The sequence below is a fragment of the Notechis scutatus genome, chromosome 2 (assembly GCF_049901735.1).
Source record: "Notechis scutatus isolate UNSWTSFEM ecotype Mainland chromosome 2, rNotScu1.2, whole genome shotgun sequence".
Lineage (NCBI taxonomy): Eukaryota > Metazoa > Chordata > Lepidosauria > Squamata > Elapidae > Notechis > Notechis scutatus.
This window is the reverse complement of record NC_142010.1, coordinates 73,194,901-73,217,164: the sequence shown is the minus strand read 5'-3', so window position 1 is coordinate 73,217,164 and position 22,264 is coordinate 73,194,901. Positions and strand designations below refer to the sequence as shown.

Here is a 22,264-nt window from a genome sequence, read left to right as displayed (position 1 = left end):
CTGTTAGTTTGAAGAGCACCTACTATTTGATTCCATCAGGAATTTTTCTTCAGAATTGTATTGAATGTAGTGTACTTACTTAGGGTTTTGAATATTGTGAGGCTTAAATCTAACCTTTGGAACATGAGCAACTGACAGGGAGAGGCGAGATAATATTAGCAATGAACATGTTAGTGAGTTTTGAGATACTAGTGTATGGGCATGTGTTAAGTGGCACTTGAGTTTTTATCTATCTGCAGTCCATATGAACAAGCAGTAGAAGAAAATAATACTGCTAAAACAGATGATCTGCCTTAATTATACAGGTTTAAACTGACATGTTTTGCAGTAAAAACAACAGAAGCTTGTACTCAAGCTCATTTGGAAACTACTACATTTTTCAGTTAATGGCTTTGAATATAACTGATTTGGATTTATAAGTAGAGATTACTAATTTGAATGTGTTACCTTAGCTATCTGGCTGGAATTGATGGAAAAATAGAAATGTTTCAAATACATTATGATTCAAACATTATATATCGAAATATAGTTATAATTGAATAGTCTCTGCCCTTTCTATGCAAACTTGCTCATTAGTTCAGGTATAGTGTATTTGAGATTCTTACCCTCAGTACAGTACAGAGAAGTTAGGAAAAAAATGATACCTTGTAGATGGCATTATAAATCAAGAAATCTATGAAAAATATTATGAGTGTTTTCTAAAACCCTACTATCTATGACATTATTATGAATAGCTGTAGCATATAATTTGTAAGCCATTTCATACTGATCATATATCATCTCCCAAGTTTTTGGAACAATTATTATTCTAAACTGATAGCCAAATATGAAAATGATGATAGCATATTCAACTGCTTTTGTATTATCACATCTGACATCATACGATAGCTGTTTTACAATTTTATTAACAGTTCTGAACTTATGTTCAGGACCTTCTATTCTCTTTTGAAGAATAGAACAAAATATATTGTTCAATTTTTCCTGCATAATACAGTATACTGTAACAGAATGCTTTTGAAACTGAGAAAAAAAATAATTTTTTTCCCCCTGAAATTTGCAACATGATTTGATTTTGGATTTTGTTTAGTTTGGTGGGTACTGCATAGATCTAGATATATATTAAATTCTAACACTGTTTCAGTATTTAATATCCACGGAGGCTCAAATTATTAGCTTCACTGGCAGTTTCTGCAAAGAAAGGATGGTAGATAAAGACTGATTCTATGACTGCTCATGAATTCAGACTTTGGAGCCCCTCCCCTTTTTTTCAGTTAACAGATGCAATTTATAGCCTGGACATTCTATCCAATCCTGGTGAATCTGCAGTTCTACATATTCAATTTGGTATAAATTGAAACATGACATTAAGTTTTCTTATTTTGGGGTGGTCTAAAGAAGAGATACCAATTGCACCAATTGTGAAATGTGATTAGGTGTAATGATTCAGTCAGAAATGGAAATTGCATTTTCTGTACAGAAATCTAGTTTTTTTCAGTAATGAGCATACCATTCTAATGTTTGACTTTCCTCCATTTTTATTAGAACATTCAACTCCGGCCAAAGTGGTGAAAGCAGCAAACCTAAGGCAACGGAAAGGAAGCAAGGTATGTCTTTTATCCACTAATATCTACATGTGGGCGGCGCAGCCTTGTGTTCCCACACAGCCTGGATTAATTGCTTTGGGGGATGCTTTGGGGGGGGTGACATTTCTCTGTGGACCACCAAAATTTTCTCGTGGACCACCAGTGGTCCCCGGCCCATTGGTTGGTGGCCACGGATTTAGAAACATTGCTGTGGCTTGGTTCTTTAAAGGACTCCAATTTTTTCTTCATTGATAAAATTGCCCATTTATTCTTACTTTTGTGCTTTCTGTCTTTTTAACTATTTAGGAATGGGTAACAGAACAGATCTTATCACATGCTCAGCATTTACTCAAAAATAGTCAAAAAGAACTTTTTCAAAAAAAAAAAATTAAAAATCCAAATATGCAATGTCAATAGATTATTGATACTCTCAAAAATCTCTAGAAGATTGGTGAAACAGTATTTACTTTTCCAGAATCTGTGCTAATTTTCTATAGTGTGTTTTATTATTAGTTTTTTTAAATTACTATTTCTAACAACTGATTTGGAATAGACATTATTGATAGACATATAACTTCATGAATCTCCCCCAGTCCTTTGTAAAAACTTGGTGTTGCATTTTTCTATTCACGATTTAGTTTTAATAACTTCGATAAACACCGCCCAGAACCCCCCTACACTCCCTAGAGTCCCTCTCTGAAGGAGATGGGCAATTAAGAAATCTGAAATATAAGTAAATAAATCAGCATCTGAAGATTTGTTTCTGAAGATATCCAAGAATCTCTTTGTTACTTACAGTTTTATTAGTTAGATTCCTTCCCTGAGTAAGTCAGTATGGGTACAGACATTTATCCCGTATCTGTTACGATGAAGACTAAATGGAAAAAAAATCCATGTACTTCATCTGTAATCTCCATATCCTCCTTGAATATTTCTTACCCTTTTGGACACCCAACAATACAGCCTGGCCAGAATCTTGCTCCAGTTAATTTTTAAATATATCGTTGCTGCTTCCCCCTACTTTTTGCTTTGCTTTCCTCAAAAGTTCACGGTGATGTTCCTTTTTTTTCTGCATTGCTTATTAAAACTTGACACTGTTTGTGCTTTTCCATTCTCTTTCTTAAAAAAAGATTTTTATTTCTTGAAGTTTTGCCATAGTCTGGGTAGTACTAGAGAGCAATGCTGGCTTCTTTTTATCTTTAGGTGACCTTCTCTTACATTGTTGGATGCTTTCCAGTTAAATCCTAATCATTGTGCTTTTGAAAAACGTCCAAACATTATGAAGAGATTTAGCCTTCTTGGCTCTTCCTTTCAGTGTCTCTCAGAATTACCCTAATTTAGCAAAAGTTTCCTTTTCATACTCAAATGTGATTGCTGGAAACTGTTTCCTGTTGACATTTATGCTAAATGTAAATAGCATATTGATTATTTTCAATTATATTTTGTTTCATCAAAGATTGCATCAGATGATGGAATGAAATCATAGATTAAGATTAAATTTAATTGTTTTCACCTCTGGATCTTCCAGGACCATCTGAAATATCTAGGAATTTGGACTTGTTGTGGCCTGAACATGAATTGTTATAAAAATGTAGCTTTTGTTATTATAAAACTATATCCTTTGTATGACTGGTTTTTACCATCTAACAGTTATCTAAGAGTGACCAAATTCTTTTCATTAGCTTCATTCTACCAGTTTCTTTTTAAATGCATGCTGTAAAGTAGATACACTTGTTAGTTTTTTAAAATATCTATCCTTTTTTGCTAATGAATTCGTGATAAGTATGGCACATGGTTTCTTTTAAGAACTGGTGACTGTGAGTGAGATGGGCAGTCTCTAAATTTAAAATATAAATAAAATAATATAGCATTAGAATAAAGACAGGAAGCTTGTAGGAACAAGGTCTGTGATTTTTGTGTTAGAGAAATACTAGGACTAGATTGATTAAACCCTAAAATTTCCAGCAACTGTATCTGATGCCACAATATTCCCTTATTTAGCCAAACTAGGTTGTACAACTACACTTCTGTTATTTCGACTGTGAAGACTTGCCCATTCAGCTTCCCTCTCTAATCATTAGTTCTGTAAATTCAGTTCTCTCTTGCAACACAACAGAACCTGTATGTATACAGAAGCCACCTTTGAGAGATACCACCTACTATGGATCCAGTTTTTAGTCGGGAGGATATTTTCCAGAATTATTATTTTTTCATCTGAGGAAGAGAACAGTGGTTTAGATTTACAGAGGACATAGTGCTTTACCTTCTGTATATTTATTAATTTATAGATTTATATGGCCTCCCAATCAAAATTCAACTCTTAAGTGGCTAATATCAATAAAAATAAATTGAAAAAGAATAAAAGAAAATACAGGGCACTTTCCACCCAGCCCCTTAACAAATGCAATAATCATAATTCAGAATGTGATGGGTCCATTGCTCATGGAAAAATCTGGAACTTTAACACCCAACAAAAGGCCATCAAGGTCAGGGCACCCAATTTTGTAGGATATGCTGTTCCCTAAGCCAGGTACTATGACCAAAAAAGAGAGCACACTTTACTAGTCCCATTAGATGACATAGTTTAATAGAACTGGATCATGGCCACATTGCCAGATAGTCCTTATGGTGGGATGAAGATAAGACATTGGAGACTGGTCTTGCAAATAAAATGGCCATTTGCTGTGAAGAGAGTTATAGCTGTTAACCAGCAGCTTGAATTGTTCCTGGAAGTCCACTAGGAGCCAGTGCAGCTCACAGAGTAGAGATGATAGGTGGGTAAACTGAGGCAAAACTATAACTACCTATGCTGCTGAATTCTGGACCAGTTTCAGCTTTGGAATAGTTTTTAAAGGTAATCCCATGCAATAGTCCAAATGGAAACAATCAAGGTACGAGGGATAGTAAATAGGGTTTCCTAATTTAAGAGGAGCAGTTTCTCTTGGCCATAGTTGTCACCTATTAATGGAGCAAGAGTATAAGAGGACTAGTTCTGTTAGGGGGTGCTACCTTGATTAGAGCCAAAGGTGAAGTGCTTAGTTCAGTTTTACCAGAGTTGAACTTGTAACTATTCCTTTTCATCCAGGCTTGCACATCTTCCAGATACTGAGAAAGCATCTTGATACATCACTTTATTGAGTCAGGGGAGAGATGTATAGTTGAGTCTCATCCGAATATGGTTGGTACCTGGCCCCTTGATGTCAGGTGACCTCACTCAAGAGCACAGGTTGCCAACCTTTTGGGCCTCAGGGACCACCAAACTCATAATTTTAAATCCCACAGACCACTAATATAAATCCAGCATGCCGCTCGCTGAAGCGCCTGGACTCCCGCTAACAGGATGGGGTCCTTCAGGCACTTAGCTTGGCTGCCTGTTTCTGCAACCTTAAATACTCAAAAGAGTCATTTGGATCCGTTTCCCACAGAAAACAAAACACCGGGATCTCTCATCTCTCTCTCTTTCCCTCCCCCTCCCTCTTTCTCTCTTTTCCTCCCCCCTCCCTTTCTCCTTTCTCTCTCTTTCTCCCTCTTTCTCTTTCTTTCTCTCTCCTCCTCTTCTCTGTCCGGGGGTGCGGGGAACATCTGAACTGGTGCTGGGTGGTGGGAATCTGATGTCTGGAGGCCGACAAGCCACATGCCAAAGTTCAGATGGCTGGCGGGGAGGTGTGGCAATAGGGGTGATACCGTCGGCAGATGGACTGATATGCACGGGAGATCATGGCATTGGAGCCCTTCCTGGGTGTTCCCTGGCCTGTGAGGGGAGGGCGCAATCTCCTGTGCCCCTCCCCTCAGGAGCTTCTCTTCCTGCTCGCCAGAAGCGCCCACGCAAAGCACTCACCGCCCCTCTGGCACCCGCCAAGCCTCCTCCTTCCCACTGGGTATGTGAACGCTTCTGGCAAGGGGGAAAAGAAGCTCCTGAGGGGAGGAGTCGAGCCTCCCACTTGCAACATCTTCACCTCAGGGCATCACTGGCAGCTGCCTCCTGCAGCTCAGGAGGTCTGCACTCTTCCTGCTGCTGCTCGGCCTCAATACGCGGAGGCAGCAGCCACGACACAGATTTGCTAAGGAGACTGCAGGATTGCTCCACCAGCCATCTGGTCTTCAGCACGTGGCTCGTCGGCCTCCAGACATCCTATTCCCACCACCCAGCACCAGTTCAGAGGTTTCTCCCCACTCCCGGGCAGGCCAGGGAACACCCATGAAGAGCTCCGATGCCATGATCTCCCACACATTACCCTCCCCACATGCATCAGTCCATCCGCTGCCGGTATCACCCCTGTTGCTGCAGCCCACCAAAAAATTTTCATGGACCACCAGTGGGTCTCAGCCCACCGGTTGGCGACACTGCTCAAGAGCATATCGGTTGTATTGTAAGCTGTTGGGAGATCAAGGAGCACTTCTTTGAAACCTACAGTCAGCTCCACTGGACTTGAACATCTGGAGTGCAGCTCAGAGTTGATTCAAATGATTTTATTTGACAGTTGCCTAAAAAGTTACTCGCAGAAGTTTTGCAGGGGTTTATCCAGTCTCCCTCTCCCCAAGAGGAGTTATCTGACCTTAAAGGGTCACTGTTGGGCAATTTTCAGATATGATGCAAACAAATAAGTACTTACATTTTGTCATTCTTGGCACCCTTGGGTAATCTTTAATAAAACCCATGTTCAGTCAGATGTACTCCTTATCTCCCTCCAACAATACTCTAGGTGTTTCTTTCGTTTTATTTCCCAAAGGGCTATCTAGGATCTACAAGCAGGAAGCAGCCACAGAGCTTTGCTTTGTTCCAGGTTATGAATATTCAAAGTTTTAAGACCTCAGCCACCTCAAGTACTAGAATGTTAAGGAAACTCCAGGCTCCCCTGAAACCCATCTGTAAATAAAGGACTGAGAAAATAGATCCTACTGCTTGAGTTAGGAAACAGCCCAGAAATACTCCGACACAGCAAGTGGATGTCCATTATGACAAGGAATTATATCCATTTACCCCATAATTAGATCGCATCACATCACCTCTGCCCCCAGACAAAAAACAGATTTATGATCACAGCTGTAGGTCAGTCTTATTGTCATCACATTGGCCATGAATTCTAAGCCATGTTCAATTTCACACCTAGAAAAGTCAGATTGAAGTGTCTCAAGTCTATGAATTTAGAAAATTCTGCTTCCCAACTTGGCCACAGGGTCAAACAACTGTATCAGGGAAGCAGTAATCCCAAATGATCCTTCAGGTCCAATTTTACAAGCGGGGTGTTTCATCCAGATACCTATGGTGCAGCATCCCTGAAAGCCATAGAATTCTCCCTGATACTGATAGCCACTCTTCCATCCATACCATGGGATCACATCTGATGCCATACTTGAACCTCACAAGGCCTAATTTCTGAGTTTGGAGGAATCCCCTTCCATGCTCAATCAGGTTTTGATTATACATGCTAGCTTGGCTCTTTTATGATTGAATTGTGTAAGGGGAGAGAAGTCTTATTACAGGCATTATTAATGGTGCAAACTTTCCTCCAATAAGAGAAACTGCTTACTCGCCAATACTTGTGATTACCATTCTTCTGCTCTTGCATCCTTTACCACAATTTCTCCCCTGCATTCCCATTTCCTGATGCACTGGAAACTTTTGGAGTGTTCTGTAGGGCAAGGTTCATTCTTCTTCAGTAATCTTTTTTTGTGATGCTGTCATCTTAAGGATCCACTTAATTCTTTGCATTTTTGAAAATTTGCTTTGCTCCTGATGCAAGTCATGAAGTATTTGTAAATAAACTGGTGGCTCCCATTAAACTCTCCCTCCCATTCTGTGTTTAGAAAAATATTCAGAGGGGAAAAAGTAGATGAATCAGGCAAGAAAACATACTGGATTTAAACTATTCTATATATTCAGGAAGCTGGTCTCAGTTTTGTGGTCCTCTGCATTGGCTTTGAGTAATGAACAGGAACAGTGGGATCTTCTCTCTTTGTGTATATGTAGTACAGAATACAGAATCTGTCACTGATGATTAGTCAATTTATAATTACATATAAGTCACATGATTTTTCCTAGTCTATGGAAAATAATTAGGCTTCTCTTGTTTTGCAATGTAACTCAAAATAACTTAGAAAATTCTCTATTTGGTATTGTGTAAATATGATAATGCTCACTAGGTGGCACTGTGTCTGGAAAAAAAATCTTGAATTTATTAAATGTATTTCCCATGGAGTCATCGGTTAGTTGTGCACAAATACTAGAACAAAAAATTAAAATACAACATTACTGTATTTTTAAAACAAACTTTTAATAAAAAAGTCTGCCATAAAGTGGAAACCCCCCTACACATAGAAACACAGGCATATAGAGAGGCATCAATAATGTTCATAAAGGGGAAAGTGGTTTTGCCTTCACTCACTTTTTCTAAATAATGAGCTAAGTGACATCTCACAAAAAAGGAAATTAAAATTAGAAACTTATGAAGGTGAAGTTACATACATTTTAGGTAACGAAAGTTGAAAAAGAGATAAGGTCTACTGAAGCAGAAATGTAAAGATAGTAAAGTAGATATTGCTTGATTTACTACCTGCCCTAAAGCAGAAAGACATTTGTGGAGGGGCTGAGGGTCTTGTGGAGGGATGGGGAGATATTTTTCATAATTTTAGAATTAAAAATTCTGGCTTTCTGTATCACAGAATACCAAATAAAGGTGTCTGTACCTGGTTGGAATGCTCTATAATAATATTACACATCTGAAATGCCACTAGAAGGAATAAAATATGTATTAATAAGTGTTTAAATTTGGACTTGTGTAGACGTCAAAATTGACTTTACAGAAGGTAACTTGATTGTATTCTCTGTATCAGGTTGGTGACTTTGGGGATGCCACAAATTGGCCAACGCCAGGAGAAATAGCTCACAAGAGTATACAGGTAAGAACATATTATGATTCCGGGCGGGAGTGGGGGGTGTTCCACATCTGTTTGGCATGTTTGTGAACTGAATGAAAAATATTGTCCAACTCAATAAATTCTCTTGTTTAAGAGGGGTGTTTCTTACCCATGAAGCAGCTTGTTAAAATGTCAGCAAAGTCCTGTTTCATTTTCATATTTTTGTGCTTATTGGTTGATGCTATTTGATTAAAATAAAATCTGAGTATGTTCTAGAAGGAAGATATTTCTCTATTATGCTGGATGTGTGGATTTTGTTTTATTTTTGTCTTTTTGCTATTATTGATAATTGTAACATCTACTACTACAGATACTTAAGAATTACAATTCTTCAAAGCAGCAAATATTCCAAAATCTACAATAAAATAATCTTCAAGTAGCTTCTGCTGCTCTTACACCATATTATTCAGTATAGCTTACACCCAGTAGTTTTCCATTTCATTCTAGGACAGAAGATGCCCAGAACTGGCTATTGTTTTTGGAGCTTTTGGTGTTAGATGTACATACGGGTAAATTATAATAGAGACATGCAAATGGAAAAATATACAAATGCATACATATACATACATACATACATACATACATGTATGTATGTATGTATGTATGTATGTATGTATGTATGTATGTATGTAAAAGATTTATATGACAACTATGGGCAGTTAACATCAATCAAACCCCTATAATAATGTAAACAGTTCTCTTCACACATACCCAAATTAAAAGCAACCATATTCTAAGCAGGCAGCATAACAATCCCAAATCACTATATATATGCTGAACTCGACTCCTTTCTGGGTTGACTCTTGGATGAAGCACAAGATCTTACAGCTTTCTGGAAGGCTAAGAGGCTTCTATATGCTCACACAACATAGAACTTGAAATGAAGAGGCCTATCATCCTGTGTACCATCCTTTCTTCAATATTTTTTTGTTTTTCCTTGATTATTTTTTCTTTAAAATAAATAATACTTTTTACTTTCATTTTCCTGTTTTTTTATTGCAAACTTTTGGGTGATGACTGTGCTAAGCCTGTTTTCTTGTAGTATATGTAAGCACTCGTCATTCACATATCCAAAAAAGAAATCATCATCACTAGAGGTCCTCACTACTTGAATAACTTTTATCCACCAAGTTTCTTTGTTCATATAATCTGGATGTATTTGGATCATATTCCCTTCTTTCATTTGCATATTTCCTATATGGAAATTCCTTGGTATATAAAAGCCTGCAATGTTCTTTCCAAACATTGTGTCACAAAGGAAGATAACCAGTTGAACTTAAAAAAAAAACCCTTATATTATTAAAATTAATTTGAAGAGAAATTGGGATTTAGAAAACTGTACACATGTGAGTGTGTATATATGCATTGACAAAAGAGAGGAACAAAATAGCTACATTTCACATTTTACTGATCTTCATGTATACATCATTATATCAAAAGTAGCATAATTATATAATGAAAAAATTATCCATTTAAATATAGTCTACCTGGGCATGGTTGAGTGAATGGAGGAGAGAATAAAAGGAGACTGCAGGAATCTCTCTTCATGCTTCAATATAGACACCATTTTTCCCCATTACAGAACTTAAAAATTCAGTTTGAGCAACACTTTTGGGGGGCGCTAACTCTGTGCTTAGGAGAAGGCCAGGAATAGCTCATTACAGGTTCCAGGCAGAGGATTTCCTTTTAGGGTTTCCCTGCCCACCATCATCCCTAGCTCAGCAATGCTATTCTGGGACAGGAGCCTGGAACTCATTCTAAAATCTAGCCAAAGTGAAGAGAAGATGATGCACTTACTATGTGGCAATGTTGAGATTGCTGTCAAAAAAAGTGGGTTAAGAAACTGAACTTCTTAAACTGGCATTATGCTCTTGGCTCACTTTAAAGTAGATGCAACAAATACCCAGAAGTAGAACATGAGTACAAAAATGTTTGAAGCCTATTTCTTGCTTTGGACTTCCCTTTGTTTTGGCAGGAGAGTGTCAGCTTTACAACTTTGTAAAATGCTCTCAGACTTTCTTTATCTTCGTCTCCTGCCCGTCTTCATTGAGGAAATGTGGGTCTTAATTAGGTTTCAAAACGATTTAGAAACTATGGGGAAAGTCTTGCTTTTGCAATGCATGTGTTTCAAGTATGCACATTCCCCTCTAATTTGCAAATAGTCTCTTTAAAAAAACATGTTTTTGCGAACAAACTACTGCTTTATAATTGCAGTAATGTACTTGACTTCAAGCTAAGCTATATGATATTATTTAAGGTGTTAATGGCTCCACATTGGAATAAATAAATAAAAATCAATATTTTGAGGTGAGAATGTAGATATGATTGCTACTTTGCTAAGTTATTTATGATTATCTTTTCCTGCACCTCTATCATTTTCAGCAGTTGTCACAAAAATCCCAATCTCTACGGAAACTTCATATTAAGAAAAATATGAGGGAGCAGGAGAAAGGGGAAGGAAGTGATGGCAAAGAGAACATGAAAACTCGATCTGATGAATCAGGAGAAGAGAAAAATGGAGATGATGACAACCAGAAATTGGCTCAGAAGAAAAAGGGTGAGAAAAAGTTGTCTTTGGGCTCTTGGCAGATGAGTTAGTATGGCAACTCTAGACTTTCTATCAACATTGCTGTTGGCAGGGCCCTTTATTGATAAAGAAGACTGTAGTTCCAGTGCATTAGGAATTAATGACTACATACTTCATTGACTGTGGACATGAACATGAGGGAAAATGTTTATTTAATAATGAGAGGAGGAATCTTCTTCCCCAAGTGTTTGTTTTTTTGGGAAAATATAAGTTTCTTAAATCAGAAATAAAACTGTGGTTGTTAAGATAACATTAATGAACACTAACATTACAACAACAACATTCTGAAGTATATTAGAGTGAAATAATAACAAGCTTATGGTCATCTAATAAAAATTGAGAGCTGAAAAAGGGTTTGAATCTGACCAGAACAGAAAAGAAAACATACTAAATTACATGCTATTAGAGTGATCTACAAATCCAGGCTTCAACAAAAAACGCTTTATGTAAGCATCAGAAGAAGTAATTCTCATACTGAAGCAATCCAATTTCAAGTACAGGTTCTTCAGATTCTGGAGAAAAAATTAAACTTGCATATCTACCTAGAAATCACAAAAATGTCTATTTCTTTGAAGTGGAATTCCCAAATAATTAACAGAGATTAAATCAGCAGAGAAAAATGTTCATGCAAAAATGAAACCTAAAAGCAAAGCTGCCTGCCTTCTGTGCCTTTAAGAACTGTATCAGCACGAAAAGATAGCAGGAATAACCTGAGAGTTCAAAAAACCAATTATGATCAGGACATCAGAATGCTGGCCTAGCAACGACGTGATCTGTTATTCCTGTTCTATATGTTGAATCCTGCAGACAGGACCTACTGAGGAGTGTATTAAAATGAAAGACTGAACCAGAATATTGTTCCTACTTCAATTCATAAAGCATGCCTTTTCTGAGGGTAGAGATTTACTTTTGTCCTATATCTTTGCTTACTATGAGAAAAAAATAATAAATGGTTGCTATTGTAAAGATATGCTATAGGATGCAGACAATAGATACAAGATAGTGGATCAGCATGGGGGGAAAGTGGCCAAGTTATGTATTTCTAATAGACTGTACTTTGAACATACTTTGATAAGATTTTAAATGTTATTGTTTCAAGATAATAGAAAACTGTTTCTCACTATTACAGGTGATCCTCGATTAATAACCATTTACTCAGTGACTGACTGGATTTACAATAACATTGAATGAATGGTGCTTACGATTGGCCCTCAAAAGTTCCAGCCATTGCAGCATCCTTGTGGTCATATGATTGGACTCTGGGCATTTAGTCTATTGCAAATGTTGCAGCATCCTGCGGTTACCATTTGCAACCTTCTTTGCCTGACTTCCTGCAAGCCAAGTCAATGGGGATTCTGGCAAGAGGTATAAATGGTGACAAGGTAGCCTTGCTTAAGGATGGCAACCAGAAAATGCAGCAACTGTCATAGCTAAGCTACATAACTATGTGATGCCAATTAGAAAGCAACCAGGATGTTGGAAACCGAACACCTTTTTTACCCAGACTCAAACTTCGCTCCATTTCATTTTCTTGTGTGTGAATTATTCATTGCTGTTCCAGGAGTCTGAAATATTTTGACAGTTTGTGTCATTTTTCATATTTGCATCCTTAGAAGATTAATCCTAGACAATAATTTTTGTATTGCAGGCAGTAGACACAAATGGGTACCCCTGCAAATAGATATGAAGTCTGAAGTGCCAAGGGATAAAACTGCCTCTCGTAACAACAGACAGAATGAGCAGCACCGGCATCCTTCCAACAACCGAAGTGAATCAAAAGGTATGAGTTGAATATCTTCGAAATCAGTTAAATGAACACATGCACACGCACACGTTTTGTATTGTTTAGATTATCATATCCTTTCACCCTCTCTGTACATAAATGAGCAAAACATTTCAAGCTTGAAATGGGCACTTTGACTATTCTGATAGAGCTTTCCACTTCAGTAGTAGTGACTTGGAAAAGTCATTAGAGGTTACCAATTGCCTTTTTTAAAGTGACCATTCAAAGTTACAACAGTTGGAAAAACCAGATCTCTCATTTACAGCCATCATACGGGCATTTGATCACCATTTGCAACCATCACAAGTAGAATTAATAGAGAATGTGGTTGCATAACATGCTGTCTCATTTATTACTGCGATGATTCACTTAATGTCAGAAGTGGAAGTGTTGTAAGGCCAACAGTCACATGATTTCTCATTTAATGACTGTTGATTCACTTAACAACGGAAATGGAAATGACATTGCAAGGTCATCACTGTCATAGGGTTTTTGGCTTAGTGACAGAATTGCCAGTCCCAATTACAGTTAATATGCAACGACTGCCTATAGCCAGTAAAGTAGCAGATAATGGGTTTTTATTTTACTCCCTTTGGCTGAAATTAGTTGAAGGGAAATAGGTTTGAGGTAAAGTTGATTAAGCATATGCTAGCGTCAATTTTGATCTAAAAGCCTGTAAGACTGCTTGATAAGTGAGCTTATTGCTGGATTTAAAGTAATAGCAGTGTTGCTGTTCTTGTGTTTTAATATTTCAGATTGTAAATCAAAATGCATTGCTTTCTTTGTTGAGCCTTACAGACATATTGCCTAATGCAAGCATATATATTGCTTATTCATTAAACACAAACTTAAGCCAATAGCTAGCTACTTGGATTTTTATGCTTGTTTTTGCCTAGTAATGAGGATTTTATAGGGGAAAAGTAATGGTTGATTTGTTGGTTGGTTGTTCAACTCAGTTCAGTGGGTATTTTTATGAAGACCAAGCTATAAGAATTTTGCTTAATTGCTGGTACCATGTTTTGCTGTGGTCATTATACATATGTTTTACTCTAGGTTAATTTTTTTAAATCATCCTTTTGAACATGGATTCCTTCTTCCATGTTTTTGTAAATCTGTTCCTTACTGCTGACCAATTGAAATGTTTTGGCAAGTCTTTTGGAATATAAAATATCAAGACACTTTGAGTTTTGTTCTGACTTTCAGAACATTTTTTCTCTCCATTTAACGTACCCCTGCCCCCATAGACTATTCTATGGGGACTATTCTGCCCCCATAGACTATTCTATTCTATTCTCACATGGTTTATAGTATAGTCTAAATAACTAGCTGGTTAGGATATTCCTTTTTATATGGCAACGCCTCCTTCAAACATTGTTGCTATATCTAGCTAAGCCTCCTTTATCTGTTATATAGTAAGGATAGAAGTAGATTGATTCTTTTAACCTCCCTGATTGCTTAAAAATGCCTGAACGTATCAATTCATAGTCGTTTTAGTGTTTTCATCTCAGTCATGTTTTCTCTTTCTATTTATTTTGTTGCAGGATGGCATTTAGATAACAAGCATGAAAGGAATTGGCCTGACCATGATGAAACTTCTAGTGTTAAAAGTGATGGGGCAACTGTTCGTGGTGCTTTCAGGGGCAGAGGACGTGGCCGGGGACGAGGGAGAGGTAGAGGAAGAGGAGGTACTCGGTGTACGTATATTCAGAATCACTTTTCCATGTTTAGACTATTGGTGATGCTGTGGATAAAGGACTGGCAAGCAACATTTTATTTCCACTATGAATATCAGTAATTGAGGATAGCTGATTTGTTTGTGCTAAATTATGACTGAGTATGGTTGGAATCAGTACACCAAGATAAAAGAATTTAAAGTCTTTTCCAAAACCAATGTCTTTTTATTGATTTTTAAGTCCCTTTTTAACCAAAGAATAATATAAGTAAAAAATAATAAATGAATATTAACACAGTAAAACATAATTACACAAAGTATAATTAAATATTAAATAATTAAATTCCTGGGTGTTGATTAAATATTAGAGTAGGGCTTGGGAGACCCAGATTCAATTCTGCTGTCATCTGGAAGCTCACTAGGTGACTTTGGGCTAGTCATTAACATCAGTGTCTGTTAATTACAAAAGGAAAGCTTAAGATGATTGATTCTGGCATCCTTTTTGAAAAACCAAGACGTGAGCAGTTCTAGAATAAACTTCCCTTGTGAGGAAAAAAAAGTTTCTTATAGTATCTTAAAGAGTGCCAGTCTTTACAATGCTTCAATAATCTGTCAGTTTTATTGCAAATAACTAATAATTAAAAGTAGAGCATGCTCCAGGGGTGGCATAAGAAAAGATATACTGTAAAAGGACTTTCGAAATCTAGTTTTGTAATAAGAGAGGTCCTTCTGCAGATAGTAAACTTTTGGTCCTTAGGCAGCAAGCTTTTGATCCATCTGGTCAGAAGAGTTGTGAAATAGATAAGATAGCTTTGTTTGGGTGTGATGTGTCACTGGTTAACAGCTTATCTGCCATGTTTTATATCACTCTACATTCTCCAGTACCTTTCAAGAGTTTCTACAAATTAAAGTACATTGCTATTTGACCAATACATGGGGGACTGTTGGCAGATACAGCTGATTCAGAAATAGTTATAGCTGGCACACTGAACATAAATGTGCACATTTGGTTATTGCATTATTGAATTTGGGAGTGCAGGCATTCCGAAACAATACATCTGATTTTTCAGAGGTTTAGGGGAATCTTAATTCTTGTGTCCTAACTTTCTACTGACTAGCAACACATTTGTCCTTATTCAAACCTCACCATTATTGAATTCTCGTAACATTATGAGTATGTGCCATATTCTTGGAGTTATGTGACAGGGTGTCAGCAGAATATCATATTGGTGACACCTTATTCCAAACCTCAGGGTAACCTTTCCCAATCCTTTCGTTTCGATGAAGAAATGAATATGGGAGAAAATATAGAATTATGTAGATCAACACAGGTCAGTGGCCATAATATCAAACAGTAGTCCCCTACCTGGCTATTATATTTTATCTTGGGTGTGTTTGACCAGTGCAATACAGATTTTGTTTGAGAAGAAAAGGTTTTAAAAATGATTCTTTTTATCTTTTTCCTTCTACAGCTCATTTTGATTATCATTATGGATATCGGAAATTTGATGCTTCTGATGGCACACGTACACAGAAATACACTAGTAATATCACTTATTACTTTGATAATATCAGTAGCACTGAGCTCTACAGTGTTGACCAAGAACTGCTCAAAGACTACATAAAACGACAGATGTATGTATTAGTTTTGGTTCTAGGAGTAGTTTTTTAATCTTTTAAAAGCCTTGTTAGATATTTGGCAAACCACTTTATTTGGCAGAAAACTGATTTTATCCATTAAGAAATTGCTAAATAGTCTCTTATTTAGATATATTGTGCTGCCCTTTCCAAAACAAGTAAAATGGCAATTATTGCAGCAGGATCACAGCCTATAATAATAAGCCCTTTCTATAAAATTGTTTAAGAGTAGGCAACTGAAAACATTCAAAATAATGGCTGGTCTTTAAAGTGGTGATAGCAGCAGAATACAAGGTTATGTCCAACAGCCAATTGAGAATATAGAAGGAAAAATAAGCAATGTGTAATATAAGATATCTCCTTAGAAACGTATCAGCATATATGTGCCAATTATGTCACCTGCAGGAAAAAGGGTGGAATAAGAGAATTTACTTCTTTTTTTATTTCTTTCTTTACTTTCAGTAGCAGCAAGTTTACTAATAACAAAGAGAAATGAATGGCAAGTTTAAGAAATTGGTACTCTCTGGCACAGTACGGCAGTGCAACAGGAACAATTCTGATACAATGAATGAGATTATTTTAGGGTAGACATATCTTTTGTTATTATCAAAAAGTATTTCCTTAACCCACATAATATATATTTAAACATAAGTCTGCCTTAGATTGGGACCAGCTTTGAAAACAATGGATATGATATTACTCTTATACTTGAGAGAAACTTTTCTGAAGTAATATTAGTGTAATTTAGCATGTGACACAAATAACTATTTCAATTTCCATTACTTGCTATTTTCAGAGAATACTACTTCAGTGTTGACAACTTGGAAAGAGACTTTTTCTTGAGACGGAAAATGGACACTGAAGGTTTCCTTCCCATCACTCTCATTGCCAGTTTCCATCGGGTGCAGGCCCTAACCACAGATGTTGGCCTTATCATTAAGGTAAGGGATAATCTGTCCACTTGGCTACCTATGTATTTAGACTTGTGTTATTTCACTTTTGGTCATACCATACTATCTCATTCAGTCTTGCACTAAAAACCTATTCCATTGTGATGAAACCTGCAGGAGCAGTGAGGAGGATTTTAACTGAGAGCTTTCTCAGAAAAATGCTTGGATTAAGAGACTGCACTGTCCCAAACTGGGGGAGGCTGAGGGGGTAAAAGGTTCAGGGTAGCCACACCCTAAACTTTCAGATATATGTCGTAAGAAAGTTACAACTTAGTTCGGCAAGATTCTGTCAATTGGGTGTAAGTAAAGGAGTGGATTGGATCTCACTGTGTCGTCTCTGGGCTTGGGCCTAACATCCACTGATACAATGAATGCTTGTCACTTTATGAGTTTGAGTTCATTAAAGCTCTTAAAGCTGCCATGTCATGGTTCTTGAGAGAGATAATCATAGATGTTTTAGATCTCCCATTCCTGTACTGGATTAAGTGAGAAAATGGAAATATTTGCAGGTCATATCTGTATCTCTTCATTACCCGGATGTGCTTGGGAGTAGGAAAGCAAGTATACTAATGCTAAAGTTGGCTTTGTTCCTTTGTCTGCCTTTGGAATGAATGGGATGAGAACATTTAAGAAGGACAGGAAAAGGCCAGAAATGTTTAGAGAAAAAAAACACCAACAATTTCCTCAATTTCAGCTATGTTCATATGGCACTGTAAAACATAATTTCTTCATATAAAAACAATAATTTACTTCCTGACTCCTAAATGACTGCAGTATATCTGATAATTTTTAAATTATTTAGTGCTTAATGTTCTTTTAGATTTTTTAAGACTCCTATTTCACTATCAGATAAGAGGTATCTGAGGAATATTTGCACTACCCCTCCTTGCCTTGTTTTAATATATTAATGCTGAAAATGAGGGGTTGTTTTCTAGGCATTAAAAGACAGCAAAGTGGTGGAGATTGTGGACCAGAAAATCAGGAGAAAAGAAGAACCAGAGAAATGGCCTTTGCCTGGCCCTCCCATGACAGACTATACACAAACGGACTTCTCTCAGCTAATCAACTGCCCAGAATTTGTGCCCAGGCAGAACTTCCAAAAAGAGACAGGTCAGTACAGATGGAAAATATGAAAATCAAATATGTTCCACAAAATATGTTGATTTTTGTTGTTGCTACATAATTTGAGTTCAAGCCAAACATTTATTTTACAAAACAGCAGCATTACAAAACGTCAACATTTCATTATTTAATCCAGAGTCTCTGGGTTATTAAAGATAATAATTTACCTTATATGGGCATATGTTAACATTTAGTGTTGCTCAAGCTCAGCCTCTAATAAATCCCTCTAATATGGGATTTGATCCTGTATGAGAAGGCAAACCTGGCATATATTTCTGAGAACCCTGCAGGGCAAGGAGGAGGAGGAAATGCCTTTCTTGGAAATACGCCCAGTGGGATTTTGGTTGTGGCACCAGCCACAACTTTGTGTTGTGTGTGTGCATGCTGTTGTCTATCAGGGGACTTTGAAGATCGCCAGAGGCACTATCTCAGATAACCACATGTAATACCTTACTTATAAGGTTGGGTCTAAAAATCAGTTGGGAGTTCAGCTATTGTTCCAGTCTTTTTGCTACATAGCAGTTTCCTTGCCTACTCTGTTTGAGGCTGTCTTTGGCCTGGCAATAGAATTTCCAAGATTTATGATTCTGGGGGAACTTCAGTCTGTCATCTTTGGGGAGCAGACGGTATGGAAGTTCATGGCCAGCATGACAACCATGAACCTGACCCAGTTTGTTGTAGGTCTGATCTATGGGAGGGGGAGCACCTGATAGATCTGGCTTTTGTTTTGGGGCACTGGCTGTGTGATTTGGACGTGGGCAATATTATATGTCTTGTCATTGACAGCCCACTGCTTTGTGATTCTGGAGTTAGTCTTAGCTCTGAAAGAAGTGGTGGTCTGCCCTACGTCAAGCAATTTGGAGGTACTCCTGCTCAAAAGAGCTGAGGGCAGTTGTGTCCAGGGTACTTTTTCTACCTATTCTTGGGCTGGGAGGTCCTGTTGTTAGTCATTTATCCTTGGTTGCCTCCCAATTGGACTGTTACACACAGTTGTACAAGGGGCTGCCCTTGAAAATCATATGGAAGCTTCCATTGGTCCAGAAGGCAGCAGATGGATATCTGATGGTATATCTCATTATGCCCATGTAACACTGCTGCTTTGCAAGCTGATAGATTTCCAATTGCAATTCAAGTTGCTGGTGATTGTCTTTAAAAACGCTACATTACATAGTACTAGGTTACTTGAGGGACCACCTTCTCCCAAGGCTGACTACATGCTCCACATGCTCCCACAGGGAATGCATGTAAGTTTCTTTTATTTAACTCTTGTCATCTTATGGGAACTAGGACCTTTTCTGTGGTTGCCTCTGGTCTCTGGAATGATTTCCCCTCCCTGACACATAATAGGCCCCAAATCTTGCCTGAGCCTAATGTCTCTTGAAATAAATAAATTTTGATTACTTCATAGCAGATGTGTCTGATCATTCTATGAAACCTCTTACAATAAAATTTTGTGCATTGAGCAGCAGTAGACTGAGAGTACAACTAGCTTGCCTTGCTCATGCCAGTTATTGTTCCATTTGGCTTCAGTTATCGGTTGCCAACACCTAAGCATGTAATCTGGATAAAGAGTATCTCAGGTGCATTTTTGTTTGTCTTTGAAAGCTCCCCATTTTGAAATCCTGACATTGGGATGTACAAACTTGCTCTTTATGCTCATGTTATGAGTATGTTGTGAACACATTTTGTAGTGATCAAACAGGTTTCTGTCTGTTTCATAATATATCTTCCAGTTGTATTTTTCTGATGATAATGCCAAAGCATTCAGATAGGGTTGGACAGGTACTGTATGATGTGTCGGGATTATGTTAGAAAAGTGGATAAGAAAAAAGATTAAGTAGCCAAGAGCAGGGGTGAAAATTTAAATAACTATTAAGAGTATTAATTCACTTTATTGTAAGGAATTTGACATCCCATTTGGTAAAAAGTAAAGTTGGGTTGGTTTTATAAAAATGAAAGGCCAAGTAAAAATTCTGACAAAAATTATATGACACAGTCTACATGTTTTATACATAGTTAATGCATAAGTCTACATGTTTTATACATAGTTAATATATAAGTGACATCTTGTTCATTTGTCTAAAAGTTGACTCTCCGGTAGGAGTGTTACTTCTTTATTTCCTTTTCTTCCAAGGCTAATTTATATTATTGAGTTATTTTTGTTGATATTTTGCAAATCAAGTAATTTGCATGTACAGATACTTTATTTAAATACATGTTACAGAATCTGCTCCTGGTTCTCCCCGCTCTGCCAGTCCCATGCTAAGCAAGACAGAGGAAGTTAGTAATTTGAAGACAATGCCTAAAGGTCTTTCTGCCAGCCTGCCTGACTTGGACTCAGAGGCGTGGATTGAAGTGAAGAAGAGGCCTAGGCCATCTCCCATCAGACCCAAGGTAACCAATGAATCGCATTGGAGGCCAGACTTTCTACAGGATTTAATGACAGATGTAGTAGATAGATACAGAAGACAGACTTAAAAGTCACAACTAGCAGGGTAAAATCTGCAGGGATACCTTTACCTTTTTTTTTTTTACCTTGCAGAAGATTTTCAAGAGATTGACTAATATAACACTCTAACCTTAATTGCATTAAATATGTTAGATATCTCCACTCTTGGAGATTGGGGTTGAATTCAAAACTCAATAGCTCTGTGTTTGAAATTTGAACCATTTGTGCAACTCCAATGGTAGACATTTTTTTTTACTTCAGACAGAGAAACTCTGGCAAAGCCACAAAAATAAAAAAGGGATGACAAACAGTCTCCAACGTTGTTGATGTGTTTTACAAGGCTATGGGTTTGTTGGCTTGTTTTAATGCAACTTTTGATTGCCAAAAGTACATACAGGTAATCCTTGTTTAATGAAGGTACCTGGGACCAAAATTTCTATCACTAAGTGATGTTTTAGTAAAACATTATGACATAGGACCCCCTCATTTAGGAATGGCAATCCTGGCAGTCCCTGGTGCTGTCATTAACTGAATTCATTAGCAAGAACCCACCTGAATCCAAGCCGTTCCTGGCTTGATCCCTCCTGGTCCTGAGCCTTGGTAACGTAAAGGACTGCTTCCTCTGCCCTTTTGGCTGCCTGCTGCCCCTAATGCCTAGCCCTGCCAGTCTTCATACCTCCAGTCAGGATCTTCTTTCATACCATCTTCTTCTATGGCAGCGGTCACCAACCGGTCGGCCGCGGCCCACTGGTGGCCATGAGAAAATTTTGGTGGGCCACAGAGAAATCTCACCTCCAGAGCACTCCCCCAAAGCAATTAATCCAGGCTGCGCAGAAACACAAGGCTGCACTGCCCACATGGCCCGCGGGAACCTTCCCTGCCCACTCACTCCTTACCTGGCAAACTTGCCTGCTAAATTGCTATTTTTCCTTTTTCCAACCATCATCTGTTCTGCTGTGCTGGGAGATTTAGATTAGCTAGGAAGCAGGAAATGGTTGGATTTCTTGCTTTCTAGCTAGTCTTTAGATCTTCGGATCGGTTTTTAAGCACAGCCGAACCTCCCTTAGGACTGAAAGTTCTATGATTCAGTGCAGACTCATGGCAAGCAAGTTTGAGAGACTGAGCAAGCCGATGGCAGATAGATAGATCACTGAATGATTCTGTGAGCAACTCAATCTGCCTGCCTTCTTTGCCTGATTTTGGGTAAAAGTTGTTCTTTTTTAAATAAAAAATTCAATATTTATATACATGGTGTGTTGTGAGTTAATTTTGTGAGTTTGCTTGCTAACAAATTTTATGAGTTTGCTTGCAAGCAAATTTTATGTGACAGACTGAGCTAGCCAATGGCAGATAGATAGATTTCTGAATGAATCTGTGAGCAACTCAATCTGCTTGCTTTGTCTGATTTTGGGTAAACGTTGCTCTTTTTTATAAAAAATTCAATATTTATCTAAATATGTATAATATTTATACACAAGCCATGCCCAGCCAGTCACATGACCACCAAGCCACACCCACAAATTAGGTCATTCCCACAGAACCTGTTAGTGGTCCCTGGGATT

At 37.6% G+C, this 22,264-nt stretch overlaps 1 protein-coding gene across 10 annotated transcripts in view; it reads left to right on the top strand.

The window, feature by feature from the left end:
* LARP1 (La ribonucleoprotein 1, translational regulator) overlaps positions 1–22,264 on the top strand; it is an 84,005-nt gene that overhangs the window by 44,842 nt on the left and 16,899 nt on the right. For 3 of the 10 annotated variants that reach the window (XM_087955108.1, XM_087955112.1, XM_087955111.1), the window contains exons 2-10: positions 1,543–1,604; positions 8,418–8,483; positions 10,884–11,058; positions 12,737–12,868; positions 14,413–14,556; positions 16,016–16,178; positions 16,978–17,122; positions 18,067–18,241; positions 20,478–20,647. In XM_087955108.1, the coding sequence (XP_087811234.1) occupies positions 1,543–1,604; positions 8,418–8,483; positions 10,884–11,058; positions 12,737–12,868; positions 14,413–14,556; positions 16,016–16,178; positions 16,978–17,122; positions 18,067–18,241; positions 20,478–20,647 (1,232 nt within the window). Of the gene's footprint in view, positions 1–1,542; positions 1,605–8,417; positions 8,484–10,883; positions 11,059–12,736; positions 12,869–14,412; positions 14,566–16,015; positions 16,179–16,977; positions 17,123–18,066; positions 18,242–20,477; positions 20,648–22,264 lie in introns of all 10 variants that reach the window. The other 7 variants (XM_026685746.2, XM_087955110.1, XM_026685759.2 and 4 more) reach the window with 3 other exon arrangements.